The 13,733-nt window shown below is 38.3% G+C and overlaps 1 protein-coding gene across 2 annotated transcripts in view; it reads left to right on the top strand.

Annotated features, from left to right (window-relative positions):
- Window positions 1–2,737, top strand: part of CR1 (complement C3b/C4b receptor 1 (Knops blood group)) — a 107,236-nt gene extending 104,499 nt beyond the window's left edge. For both annotated transcript variants that reach the window (XM_032467077.1, XM_032467078.1), the window contains one exon: window positions 670–2,737. In XM_032467077.1, the coding sequence (XP_032322968.1) occupies window positions 670–682 (13 nt within the window). In that variant the 3' untranslated portion in view covers window positions 683–2,737. The remainder of the gene's footprint in view (window positions 1–669) is intronic.
- The last annotated feature ends 10,996 nt before the right edge of the window (window positions 2,738–13,733 follow it).

The following is a 13,733-nucleotide window of genomic DNA, read 5'->3' on the forward strand; positions in this document are numbered from 1 at the left end:
CAGCCCCATGTTGAAGGACATGAGAGTGTTCAAAGCTGATGCAGGTAACACGTGCTGTTGGGAAGTCTTGTGAGGTAGGAGGAGAACAATGATGAGGGATGTAGGGGTGTCAGGTGAGCTCATGAGCCTCATCAGGGTTTGTCCATTGGTGGAAGGACAGTGATCCTGTCCTTACAAAATAGGAGAGGCCTCAGCGTGGCCAAGGGAGCATTCTGATATCTTGGACTATATGATACCTTCTTTCAGTCTTGATGGTAATTGGGAGAGGAGGACATGCTATCTGAAGCTGACTCACCTCCAAACTACCAGCTCCTGTTTACTTTCCTCTGACAAAACCACCCTGCAGAAAAGAGGAATCATTTTGTGTATTATAAGTGGCCTGTATGTTTTCTAGAACAAGGTTTTTTTTATTTAGTTGCTCACCTCCAGGAACACTTTTCCTTTGATGAAGCAATGCGGAAAGCTCAAGTTACTTATTAATCTCTTTCTTATCAATTTATGCCATACTTTCTTGTGCCCAACGTAGCAGCCACAGCAGAGGGCAGTAAATGCTTCTTTTAAGTCTGTAATTTATGTAAAATTCTAGCATCACGATTATCAGCATATAAATTCTGGGGGTTTAGTTGCTAACCATACTGTCATCTAAATAATAATATCCTGTTATTTCAGAGTCCTTCCTTGACAAAGTTATTATAAAGCTGGAAAACACCTTGACTTGGAAAGGAGCCAATTCATTTCAACAGAATAAGGTCTGAAACTCATAAAATCTTTGAAGTAACTTCACAGAGATGCAAATATGTGCACTTGAAGATGCTGAAGCTCTTCCAGTATCTAGAGAAGCACCCTTCTCTTGGTTGGACTGCTGTCATTCCTACACCCTCTTCTCTTGTGCTGAAAGCACCCATTATTTAGTCAGGGGAAAACTACACTTAGGATATATAAATAGTCTCAATTACTCAAAGGAAGAAAATGTTGCCTAAGATTTCTGTCTACAAGTTTGTCATTTTTCTTTATTTTCAAATGTTTATAATAGGAATGGTTCATTAAGGCAAATTTGTGAAATGCAGGGAGAAGATATGAAAAACAAATGTCTATAATTTTACTACCCATTGATAACCACTGTTAAAATTTTAATTCATGTTCTGTTAATCTTTCTTTTTATGTTTCTTTTTACACACATAGGTTTTTCTTTCTTAAATATCTCCTTTTTTATCAAGTAGAATTCACTCATTTTAGATAGTTTGGAGTAAAATATATGCTATATCAGTTTTCACTTTTTCAAAATAAAATAAATTCATTTCTATTTATTAAAAAGACATTAAATAATTATAGAGGAGATGGGTCAAGACTACTTAAGAGAAATATCTGGAAAAAAACAAGCTTTGGATATTTTCTAAGGTCTATTTCAAAAGCACTTTGACCTATGTTCTGCATAAAAAACCTAAAATTTAAATAACAGAATCATTTTTATTATAAAAGTAACTAGCTTACTGTTATATCAGTTCAGAATACAGAAAACTAACTATGGCTATTAAGAATTTATCAAGTTAGTAATGTCAAGGAGAAAAATTTTCCCTCTAGAAATTCTGACTGGCCTAAGAATTAAACTGACATCAGACAGATTAGCAGGAGAAAATCAAAACAGGTTTAATAACATGTATACATGGAAGAAACCTAGGAAAACTGAGTAACTCCCAAAATGGTTGAAGCCCTCAACTTAAATACTGTGTTCAGCCAAAGACAAAAGAGGATGTTGAGGGTAGTGGTTTGGGACTTTAAAGGGGAGGAAGGCAATTTACATGGAAGTAGAAAAACAAATGTTTGATAAATGTTTGCTGGGCCATACAGAGACAATGGGACACAGAGTGGACTTTGATTTCTAGGCCTTGTGGTTTCCACCACCATACTTAACCTGTATTCTTTGTATATATCTCTGGTGATAGTTCTATTCCAGAAACAGTTACTTTACCTAAAATTTTTTTAAGCAGCTAAGAGGGTGGTAATTTCCTGAGTCTTCTATTTCTTCAGAATAATCAGCCTAATTAATCTTCATGGCAAAAAGACACTTTTCAGGTGACAAACTTGGTTCCCCTACAATAAGCATGTACAGACACTTTCTAATTAAGAGCCCCTATAATCTCTGAAGGCTGTAGATCAAAAATTTATCTGGAATGATATTATCAGACACTCTAATGATCTCTAGAAAACACAAATCTTTCTGGATATTTGACAATAGATTTATAATTCTGGGCTTAATGTATATTTTTTCAACATTTACCTTAAATATCAAGAGTGAACTGGATATCAATTTAAATTTCAATTTAAAATCATACAAGATAGGGCAAAAAAACAGCATAAGTTAAGTCAACTGAAAAATGAAAGAAAAAAAAATACAACCTATTCACAGGCAAAGGGTAAATGGCTTACTTGAGACTTAAAAATTCAAAGACAACCTTTCCAATCCCTTGCAAAATACAGGCAAAGGACACATACCTAAGTCATCAAAAAAAGAAAGACAAATAGCCCACAAATATATGAAAAGTTGTTCAATGGTTTTGCTTAGTCGAAACTTTAACAATCTCTATTATTTGCTGGGTTTCTAAAGAAGTAAATATTGAAGGATAACTAGACTGGGACTTCAAAATGTAGAATAGATGAATAAGATTATACTGTATAGCACAGGGAAATATATACAAGATCTTACGGCAGCTCACAGCGAAAAAAGATGTGACAATGAGTATATATATCTTCATGTATAACTGAAAAATTGTGCTCTACACTGGAATTTGACACAACATTGTGAAATGACTATAACTCAAAAAAAAAAGTTAAAATAAATAAATAAATAAAGGATAACTAGAAATTAATTCTTTGAGAATTGACCATTCTTAGAATCAAAATTTCCCAACACAAGAAAAAATTCTGAATTATTTTCCCCCCAGAATGTATTATGTCAATGAGCATTGTGATTAAAAATATCTGATGCTTGTGACTTTTTAACTGCAAGAAATCTGTGAGATTTTTAAAACATCAGTTAGCTATGGGAAATTCGTATGTATAAATTATGTACACACTAACTCTATATATACCAATTATGCAGTAGTACACTATGTAATAATTTATGTACTGTCCACTGAAAGAAAAAGTCACAAGGTGAAAGTTGTGAGTTAAGTTTTATTTGGGGAACTTATCAAGAATTATAGCCCAGGAAACAGCCTCTCAGCTCTGAGGAACTGCTCTAAAGAGGTAAAAGAAGAGTCAGGTTACACATAAATTTTTTTGCTGGAAAAAAAACTTGTAATCAAACCTCAAAAGATTACTGCTAATCACAATGAACAGGTATTTCAAATTAATTATTTTAGTGCTTTTCTATGTAAAGGAAAAATGCAAGAATCTGCGGACATTAATAGTTTTCTTTAGATATGTTTCTTAACTGTCCAGAGGCCTGTAAATCCAAAGTACAGAATACTTTCTGTTTTTCTCCATCCTAAATTCCCCACAGGATGCACTGTCCATGAGCAACCACAGTAGCTAATGGTTTGAACCTTGAAGAACTGAGATGGCAGGCAAAGATTTTTTTCTTTACAACTAACTATGGGTAAAATACTATATTGCCCAACTTAACTTGTATTATTGAGCAATTCTGTTCACCTCTGGCTTTACATATTTCATCCAAAAAGTAGGGGCTGGGCCAATTGATCTCCAAAGCCATTCTCAGTGCTAACATTCTAATTTTATCTTGTTTGTCTTTTTGTACACTTAAGTGTGAGGTGTAAATTAGTTTAAGTCTATGATATTTAAATGTACTTTTCTGTCTCTACCATTACAATGAGAAAGAATGAAAGATTTTATTTTTGCAAATCTATCTGCAGAATAAGGTTTGTAATATACTTACTTTTTAAAGCCTTCAAAAGCCAAGAGAAAACAAAATGAATACCTGTGCCTTCTGAGAAAAGCCCTCCTTTCTATACTTGGCTGGGTTCAGAATCCCTGTGTTGGGTGTGGCATATCACAGTAATGCCCTTGAAATAATAGCTAAATAAGAAGGTCAACCGTCTGGCAGGTGCCTATGAGATGCAAGTAAAGGTGGCAGAGCTCCCAGGACCAACATCAAAAAGATGGCTTAACTATCCTCTGGCCATTCTCTTTCAGGTTTTCACAAATACCTAACCTGGATACCACCATGACAGGGAAAGCCTCTTCTGAGAACATTCACAGGCCCCTTCCTGCTGCTACCCCTGCCTCTAAAAGCAAAAATGTAAATATAGCAATTTAGGCAGCAAAATATCATCTAACACTGTTTTATTTAACAAAGTTGGCTTCTGTTCAGTGACATCCCAGACACCTACCTCCACCCTATGACCATTCCTAAAGCTACAGGAGAGCGACCACATAGCTCCAAACCTGGTCTACAAACAAGCATATTCTCCATTGTCTCCTCATTGTCTCTTGGCAGTTGACAAGATCTTTAGGGGAGTTGGAGGAACCACTAATGTTTAAGCCCCTACTTCACTCAAAGCCTTAACTATTGAGTTCTATTCCTCTCAGGATGTTAGGAAGTTCACAGTCAATTCTCTCCCTTTGAACTCAGATACTAAAATGACCTCGAGGCTCATAGGTAGACAGTAGCTCCCCCTCACAGGTCAGCTTGCCATGCCTGATTTAGAAGTTTTCTGTGCAGACAGTTGTAGCTTGTTTCTTTCAGAGACAAATCCTACTTTGTTCCTAGTGCTAAAATAATTAAAATCAAAATCTCTCAGAATTTTCCCAGCGTTTGTACATCCACACTTGGGGAGATTCAGCAGAAACATGTAAAATGCGCTTGATGGCAACACCCATTTATGTCATTCAACATTTAATGAGTATTTACTATGGGCCTAGTATAGGTCTAGACTTGTCTTCGCATGGGAGACACAGCAAGAAAACTCGATCCCTGCCCCGTGGAGTTTGTCCAGAAAAAGAGGGAACAAGGCTCAGAACCTTTCAAATGGAGCCTCAGTTGGGTTAAATCAGAGTAAGTTAAAGAAACCTATGTGAATGTTTTCAATTATATTTGAAATGATTTGATGAACCCCCAGTACAGAAATTTCACTGACTGAAAGAGATCTCCTATAAAATCCCAATCCTTGAATCTAAAATACATCTGTTACCAGGAAACCAAAAACTAGCTATATTTCTTTCCTTGCTTTTAAATTCTCTTATGAGGAAAAAAAATTAACTTTCAAGCCTAAAAATAGATGGGAAAATTTTTTTCAGCTTTATTATGATATAATTGATATATAACATTATTTATATAGTTGCAGAGAACAAGAAGTAGATTCTTTGTTTTCATAAATAAATGTCAACTTTGAGACGCAGAACATTTCTGTTATATCACTTCTTCACAACTGTAAGAATTAACAGAAATGATAATTCCTCCTCACCACATTTCCTTTCATGGAAAATAATAGATTTTATAATTCAAAAGACTAAGGTGTTTATTTATTTTTTTAAACTTTTTAAATTGAGTTATAGTCATTTTACAATGTTATGTCAAATTTCAGTGTAGAGCACAATTTTTCAGTTATACAAGAACATACATATATTCATTGTCACATTTTTTTTTCGCTGTGAGCTACCACAAGATCTTGCATATATTTCCCTGTGCTATACAGTATGATCTTTTTTACCTAGGGTGTTTATTTTACATATTACATCCATACTTTGTATTTTATATGCTCTTCCAAGAATTCAAAAAAATTATGTTGGTCTGGGAGGAAGAGGAAATTTCATGGTTTATACTGGAGCTGAGCAGGATCCTGTGGGGCTCCCCAAACCCTGTATCTTGTTTGTAGGAAAGCTGAAGTCCCCTAGGCCTCTCTGAGTCACAAAAGAGTAGGCTCAAGTAGCTGGTGATTAGGACAGTAGAGTCACAGAATCTGTTTGATGACCTTTCATGCGCTGCTTCACAAACACTACACATGCCACCAGAGGGAAAAAGTCTAACTGCATGATGACCAGACTGCAGCCATCACAAAAACTGCTCCATCTTGAGCAGCACTGAATCCATGGCTAGCACAATTCCAAGAACTGGCCTTAAGAGAATGGGATTAACACTGTTGCTCACAATGATCTATATGGGCATCAAAATAATTGTAGCTTGTTCCGCCCATTTAAGTAAACAGACAACTACATCTGTCAGTAAAGAGACGCTACAAATCCACGTTAACATTTTCTACCCAAAGAATATAGTGCCATATGTCAGCATGAAGAAGTTACAGAAGATGGACCTTTGCCCATAGTCCTATAGAAATGGAATGATATTCTGATAAGTGGGGATTTGTAAGCAGCTTTTGGCAGGAAAGGGCTCCTTACAGGAAAGAGCTCTCTTCAGGAGTTCCCTTTTGTCTTGTCTCTAACCTTAAGCCAGCCACCCCCATACTCATCTCTCCCCCTAGCACACTTTTCAAATCTCTTGATCACACAGTACCTTGCCTAATATGTTGGTTCTCTCCGAGATCAAAGAAGTAGAAAAGAGGAATAAGTAATCAACAGATAACAGAAGACAGTTTCCCTTTTAGTAATCTCGCAAACTGTAGGAACAAGGCAGCGTCTAAAAAATCACAAGAAGTTGACATGCCTGCACAACAAGTATGCACACAGACTGGGATGGCAACAACTCCCATCCCCTATCTCAATGATTAACTGAGATTACTTCCCCTTTTCCCTCTAAAACTTTCACAGCTGAGCAGAATCTTCAAAGTTAGTTTTTGCAGACAATAGCCCACCATATCCCCAGACTGCTGGCATTCTGATTAAAAGTAACTTTTCTTCCTACCAACATTTGTCTTTCTAAGTACTGATTTTTGAGCAGTGAGCAGCTGGACCTGAGTTCTCTAGATGTACTAAATTTTATATCTGAGATATACTAAATATTTATAACACATCTCAGATATAAAATTATTTAAATATACATATAATTATGTAATTCTAGCTGAAGCATTTGAGGTTTATAGGGAGAATAGCCATTTCCTCACCATCCTCTCATATGTTAACTCTGTGTGATACAGATTCTATCCCCACCATTCTATGAGCAAAATAGCAGTTGAAATATAGGTTGGATGTAATTTTATTTTACCTGATTCCAACTGTAACAGCATTAAATGGAAATCTGAAAAACACAAAGAATATGAAATATCTATAATCCTGTCAACTATTGATTAATTTGGGTATATGTCCAACTAATCTCTTTTTATGTGTATCAGTATATCATTTTTGTTTTAATTAAAAAAAGACTAAAGGTATAGAGTGATTTGGAGTCTGCTTTTTCCGCTTAGGGATGTACCATATTTTCCCACATTGATAACTTTTACACTGCTTGTTGCACACAGTTCCATTCCATAAACCACCTACCATAAAATCCTTAATACTTTCACTAGACACATAGGATATAATTTTTTTTCCAAAACTCTACATTTTTGCTCACAACTCTGATGATTTCTTTGGGATAAATCCTGAATGGAACTAATGGTTTAAAAGTCATGTCCATTTTTAAATTTTGACATAAAGAAAGGTCATGTCAAATAATAAATTTTAGGGTGCCACCCCCCCCCCAGTATGTTTACTCACATTGATTGGCCTTTTTATTCTTTGGCAACTAACAGGAAGAAAATGTCAACTTCTTTTATCTGATCTTTAATACCTGTCCTGTTATTTCTCTTTTAATAGTCAAGCAGATTTGCTTACAGTTCTACAAATAAATCTTGCTTACTGCTAATTTTCCAGCGTTGTTTGTGAGATTGTTTCAACAGAAAAGCTCTTCCCCTTATCTACTTCTCCTAACCAATTCTTTCCCATCACAACTCTAATGACATTTATTGTCTCTATGAATTTGGCACCTAATGCACCCAGTCCTTACCTTTTTCATGTATGTATATTTCATCTTCAATAAAACATTCAGTTGTTCAAGGGCAAAGGGCCCATAGAGTTGAGAATCAATATGCTAATGACTGTGTTGTTTAATAGTTCACCTTCCCAGGGGTGCTATCCTAGGAGTACAGTGGAGACTAACTGGCATTAGAGCTGGGAGAGCAACGGCCAAATCTGACCTGATCTTGAAATCTATCAGGCCATGAGAGACTTCAGGAACAGGCTCTCAATCATGGAAATTTCAACTATTTTCCGAAATTATGCGTGACTAATGCCAAATATGGAGCAAAGGCCTAAGTATCCAGACAGTCTGGAGGGGCCCAGGACCAAAGTGGAGTCCTGAGGAGTGTCTGCCCCACGGTGACCCGCTGCCGAGGCCCTAGGTTTCTTTTTTCAGCTCGAAGCGCTCTATTCTTTACTCCAGCATTCCAGAAATGGGACAAGATGACCGCGCCAGCCCTGGATTTCTTTCTACTCTTCCTGCATAAGGTGGTAACAGTCTGTTTACAAAGCGGCAGTGAACCAGCCATTTCGCAAAAGAGGTTTCAATGCTCCCATAGGTCTGCAGAGGGAGGAGCCAGAGACGGCTACACGAGGGTGTCTCAGGCTGCTCTCGCACAGGGAGGCTTAGGTCCCAACCACGGATGTCCTCCGCCTCTCCAGGCCAGAGAGCCCACCCTACGACAAGACCCCGCCTCACAGCCCGCCCATTGGCCCCGCCAGACCCTCACATTCATCCTTGGAGTAGCCCAGGCCACGCCCACCTGCATGACCAAACTTGACACAGAATCCGGGGATTATTGCGCCTGGTAACCGAACAGAAAAAGGTCTCTTCTGGCTGGTGTCAGGTTTCCCCTTGATCTCCTGGAAAATGAGAGCATCTTATGCCCCTCGCAAGGAGCCTCCATCCTGCCCCAAGAGTCCCCCTTTTCCTTGGCGATTCGTGGGGATTATTTTGATAGCCCTAGTGCTACCAATACACATGATCTCTGGTAGGAGCCTGGAGAGGGTATTTGCCCAGGTGGTGAAATGGAGCGTGTCGTGGAGGACGGAGGGTGGAGGGACCATTGCTTGTCAGCTCGGGGTCGAGGCACCAAGCCGTGTCCTAAAGAGTTAGGGTGGAAGGCATGGCCAGAGTCTCCCTGAGTCTTCCTGTTGGTACCCACGGGGGAGGGGATCACATAGTGCTCGAGGAGAAGGTTTGCTTGGAGGTGGGTGCTGAGTGTTGTGGGGTGGTGATCACCGCAGGAGTTTACCCAGGGCCAAGCTGGGTCCTTAGCAAAAGCTTGTAGGGTGTTTTCAGGACTGAGCCAGCTCAGGACAGGAACGTGGACCTGGTGATGGTGGGGACTGCTTGCTCCTGAGTACCCAGTGCTGCAGATGTTGCCAGGCTGGTGCTGTGCCTATGGGGAAGGTTTGCCCTGTGGCCCTGGGTGGGGTGACAACTTATGTGTAGGGTGTTTGTGCCCTAGTCAGCTGAGATTGGGGAGCCTGGGCCGAGTGTACCCTAGTATGTGCTTTGTGGAAGTCGTCAGCCCAGTCGTGCCCAGGGTGGGACAAGGAAATGAACTATTTGCTTTGTATGGGGCTTACCAAAACAACCTAAAACAAAAATTGACAGCCAAACCTAGTGAAAAATGAGATCCTGAAAATGACTTATAAATGACATCCATGAGTTTTTCCCATGTAGCTGAGAGACTAAAGCTGAGGCTCATTCACTAAGATTTTGTTGTTTTTTGTGTGTGTGTGTGTGTTTCATAGAATTGAGTAAATACTTTAAAATAAGTATATGCCAAAAAAGACATGCTTATTGTAGAAAACATTCACAACAAAGAACACCCATTTTAAAAACTTTGGTATATTTCCTTCTGTCTTTATATGTAGATGTCTTTCCAGGCCCAAGTTACCTTTTTTTTAAAATATTTTTTATTGAGTTATAATCATTTTAGAATGTTGTATAAAATTCCAGTGTAGAGCACAATTTTTCAGTTATACATGAACATATATATATATTCATTGTCACATTTTTTTTTCTCTGTGAGCTACCATAAGATCTTGTATGTATTTCACTGTGCTGTACAGTATAATCTTATCTATTCTACATTTTGAAATCCCAGTCTGTCCCTTCCCATCCCCCACCCCCTTGGCAACCACAAGTTTGTATTCTATGTCTATGAGTCCATTTCTGTTTTGTATTTATGTTTTGCTTTTTTTTTTTTTTTTAGATTCCACATATGAGCGATCTCATATGGTATTTTTCTTTCTTTTTCTGGCTTACTTCACTTAGAATGACATCCGTGTTGCTGCAAATGGTGTTATGCTGTTGGTTTTTATGGCTGAATAGTATTCAAATGTATAAATACCACATCTTCTTTATCCAGTCATTGTTGATGGACATTTAGTCTGTTTCCTTGTTTTGGCTATTGTAAATAGTGCTGCTGTGAACATTGGGGTTCAAGTGTCTTTTTGAAGTAAGGTTCCTTCTGGATATATGCTCAGGAGTGGGATTCCTGGGTCATATAGTAAGTCTATTCCTAGTCTTTTCAGGAATCTCCATACTGTTTTCCACAGTGGCTGCACCAAACTGCATTCCCACCAGCAGTGAAGGAGGGTTCCCCTTTCTTCACAGCCTCCCCAGCATTTGTCATTTGTGGGCTTTTAAATGATGGCCAGTCTGACTGGTGTGAGGTGATACCTCAGTGTAGTTTTGATTTGCATTTCTCTGATAATTAGTGATATTGAGCATTTCTTCATGTGCCTATTGATCATTTGTGTTGCTTCCTTGGAGAATTGCTTGTTTAGGTCTTCTGCCCATTTTTGGATTGGGTTGTTTGTTTGTTTCTTATTAAGCTATATGAGATGTTTAAATATTCTGGAGATCAAGCCTTTGTCAGTTTCATTTGCAAAAATTTTCTCCCATTCCGTAGGTTGTCGGTTTGTTTTACTTACAATTTCCTTTGCTGTGCAGAATCTTGTAAGTTTCATTAGGTCCATTTGTTTATTCTTGTTTTTATTTCTATTGCTTGGGTATCCTGTTCTAGGAGAACATTTTTGAGATGTATGTCAGATAACATTTTGCCTATATTTTCTTCTAGGAGGTTTATTGTATCTTATCTTATGTTTAAGTCTTTGATGTATTTTGAGTTTATTTTTGGGTATGGTGTAAGGGTGTGTTCTAGCTTCATTGCTTTACATGCTGCTGCCCAGTTTTCCCAACACCATTTGCTGAAGAGACTGTCTTTATTCCATTGTATATTCTTGCCTTCTTTGTCGAAGATTGGTTGACCAAAAGTTTGTGGGTTCATTTCTGGACTCTCTATTCTGTTCCATTGGTCTATATGTCTGTTTTTGTACCAATACCATGCTGTCTTGATGACTGTAGCTCTATAGTATTGTCTGAAGTCTAGGAGAGTTGTTCTTCCAGGCTCTTTCTTTTTCTTCAATAATGCTTTGGCAATTCTAGGTCTTTTGTGGTTCCTTATAAATTTTATTATGATTTGTTCTAGTCCTCTGAAATATGTCCTGGGTAATTTGATAGGGATTGCATTAAATCTGTCGATTGCCTTGGGCAGCGTGACCATTTTAACAATATTGATTCTTCCAATCCAGGAGCATGGGATACCTTTCCATGTTTTAAAGTCTTCTTTAATTTTCTTCATCAATGGTTTATATTTTTCTATGTACAATTCTTTCCCTCTTTGCTTAGATTTATTCCTAGGTATGTTATTACTTTGGATGCTATTTTAAAGAGGATTGTTTCTTTACTTTCTTTTTCTGTTGATTCATCATTAGTGTAAAGAAATGCAGGGAAAGTATTGGATAAAATAAACATTTCACTGAAGCAGCTCATGAGGAGGTTTTGTAAGCAGACAGTGTTGTGCCTGGGAGCCCTGCCACCTCAGAGGATGTTGCCAACTGGTAGGAGATCACAAAAGGGACCCTTTGTGGAATTTCAGGGTGAGTCTCATTGCTCCATAATGGGTCTGCGTTTGGGGACAAAACCCGCAGTCTCCTTTTATGTGTGATCTCTTCTGCTTATTTTTGGTGTTTTGATTCTTCCTAATGAAAGAAGCCAGGATCAACAAGTGCTTCCACAGTAGTTTCTTGGTTTCCTTACTCTGCGTATTACAGTACAAGGAGAGCACTGCTTATTGGTGACCTGCTAGGTTACCATATTTAATACTGGCAGACAGGAAACAAAAGAAATTAGGTGGTCAAATCTTTCTCCAGTGCATAAAGCTTTAAGATGATTACTTTCAGTATTAGATTCATTATATTCTGTTCTTTACCATCGTTTTCTGTTTGACAGCAGTGGTACCTGAAAACCAAAGTCTTGTGAATAGCTACGATGCGGGACATACTGTGCTAGGTGCCGTGGCCACGTGGATGAGTGGAGTCCACTATATTATGTATTAAACACAAAAACATGTGATAGTGAGCTGAGAGAGCCATGCGGAGGAGAGTCCAAGAGAAGGTGGCTGGTCACTGACTCCCCACAGGAAGCAGAGAGTACTTCCTAAAGGAGATGTTGAGTGGATTAAGTCAAGGAAGATGAGAGTTGAGGAGGAGTTGCTCCTGAGCAGGAGGAAGGGTGCTCAGAGCAGAGGGAGCAGTGTGAGCAAAGGTTGAGAGATGTGGCAGGGCTCATGGACAGCCTAGCTACCCAGTGTGGCAACAGTAGACAAAGGGGGCAGGAGGAAGGCCAAGGAGTAGATCACAGAGTGAATAATTATGGAAAACAGGATAGTTAGGAAAGAACAAAGACTATCATAAAATTCAGAGCATGATGTCATTCCCTGTTGTTTTGGGGCAACTTGAGACTTTTCATCTGATTCAGCACAATGCAAATCTAACCTACGGTTGCTTTAACTTCCCCAGGCTCAATAGAAGTCCATTTCTTGAGGAGTAAATTGCAGACAGACTTTGCTGGCATAACCATACAAGGGTTCCAGATGACGGCCAGTGATGGAAATTAGTGCTGGTAGTGGAACCAGCCTGCCTGGCTTGACTCTGGTCTGCTACCTATTGGAAATATATTCTTGGGCAAGCTGCTTCACCTTGCCATGGCTCAGATTGCTCTTCTTAAAGAAGTGGAAACAGTACCCGACACATAGGAAGATTATGAAGGATAAGTTAGTTTAAAATCACTAAAATAATGATTGTCACAGGTAGTGCTTAACTGGCTATTTCTAAATTGATTAACATCACCACTGTTGTTCTAAGAAACAAGTTCTGGAGTTGTCTATTGCCAATCTTTAGGGAAAAATTTCCCAAAGTCTTTCATGTTCACTTTTAATAATGTTAAAATACTGTTTCTAGTCTTACAAGTAATGTAGAATAGGTTTAAAATAAAGTGATAAAACAAATATTTTGACATGGAAGAAATTAAAAATTCTGATAAAGGGAAATAGCTGTAAATTAACAAATAGAAAAGGAAAAAAATGGAAAAAAAATAAAAACAGAAGTGAAAAAAGTGATGATTTGAATGTGTTTCTGGAATGGTTTGGCTGAACAGTAATGAATTTGAATTTTGCTCCAAGAGTGTACAGAACTGATAACAGTGCTCCTTCAGCTCTGGCATGAGGCACTGGAAATGCAGTGATAAATGAGACATGGTGCTAAGAAATTTACAGCCTCTTTGGGAGTATAAACAATAAACAATTACAGTGTGAATAGTGCTGTGAAAGAACCAAATTGGGGCATCATGAGGAAACTTCACCCAGTTTTTTGAGCGACATGTCAAGAGCCTCGAGGAAGAAGTGGCATCTGAGAGGAAACAGAAAGATGAGTGGGTGGGAGGAGCAGCAGGGTCTGTGGTCAAAGCT

The sequence above is a fragment of the Camelus ferus genome, chromosome 23 (assembly GCF_009834535.1).
Source record: "Camelus ferus isolate YT-003-E chromosome 23, BCGSAC_Cfer_1.0, whole genome shotgun sequence".
Lineage (NCBI taxonomy): Eukaryota > Metazoa > Chordata > Mammalia > Artiodactyla > Camelidae > Camelus > Camelus ferus.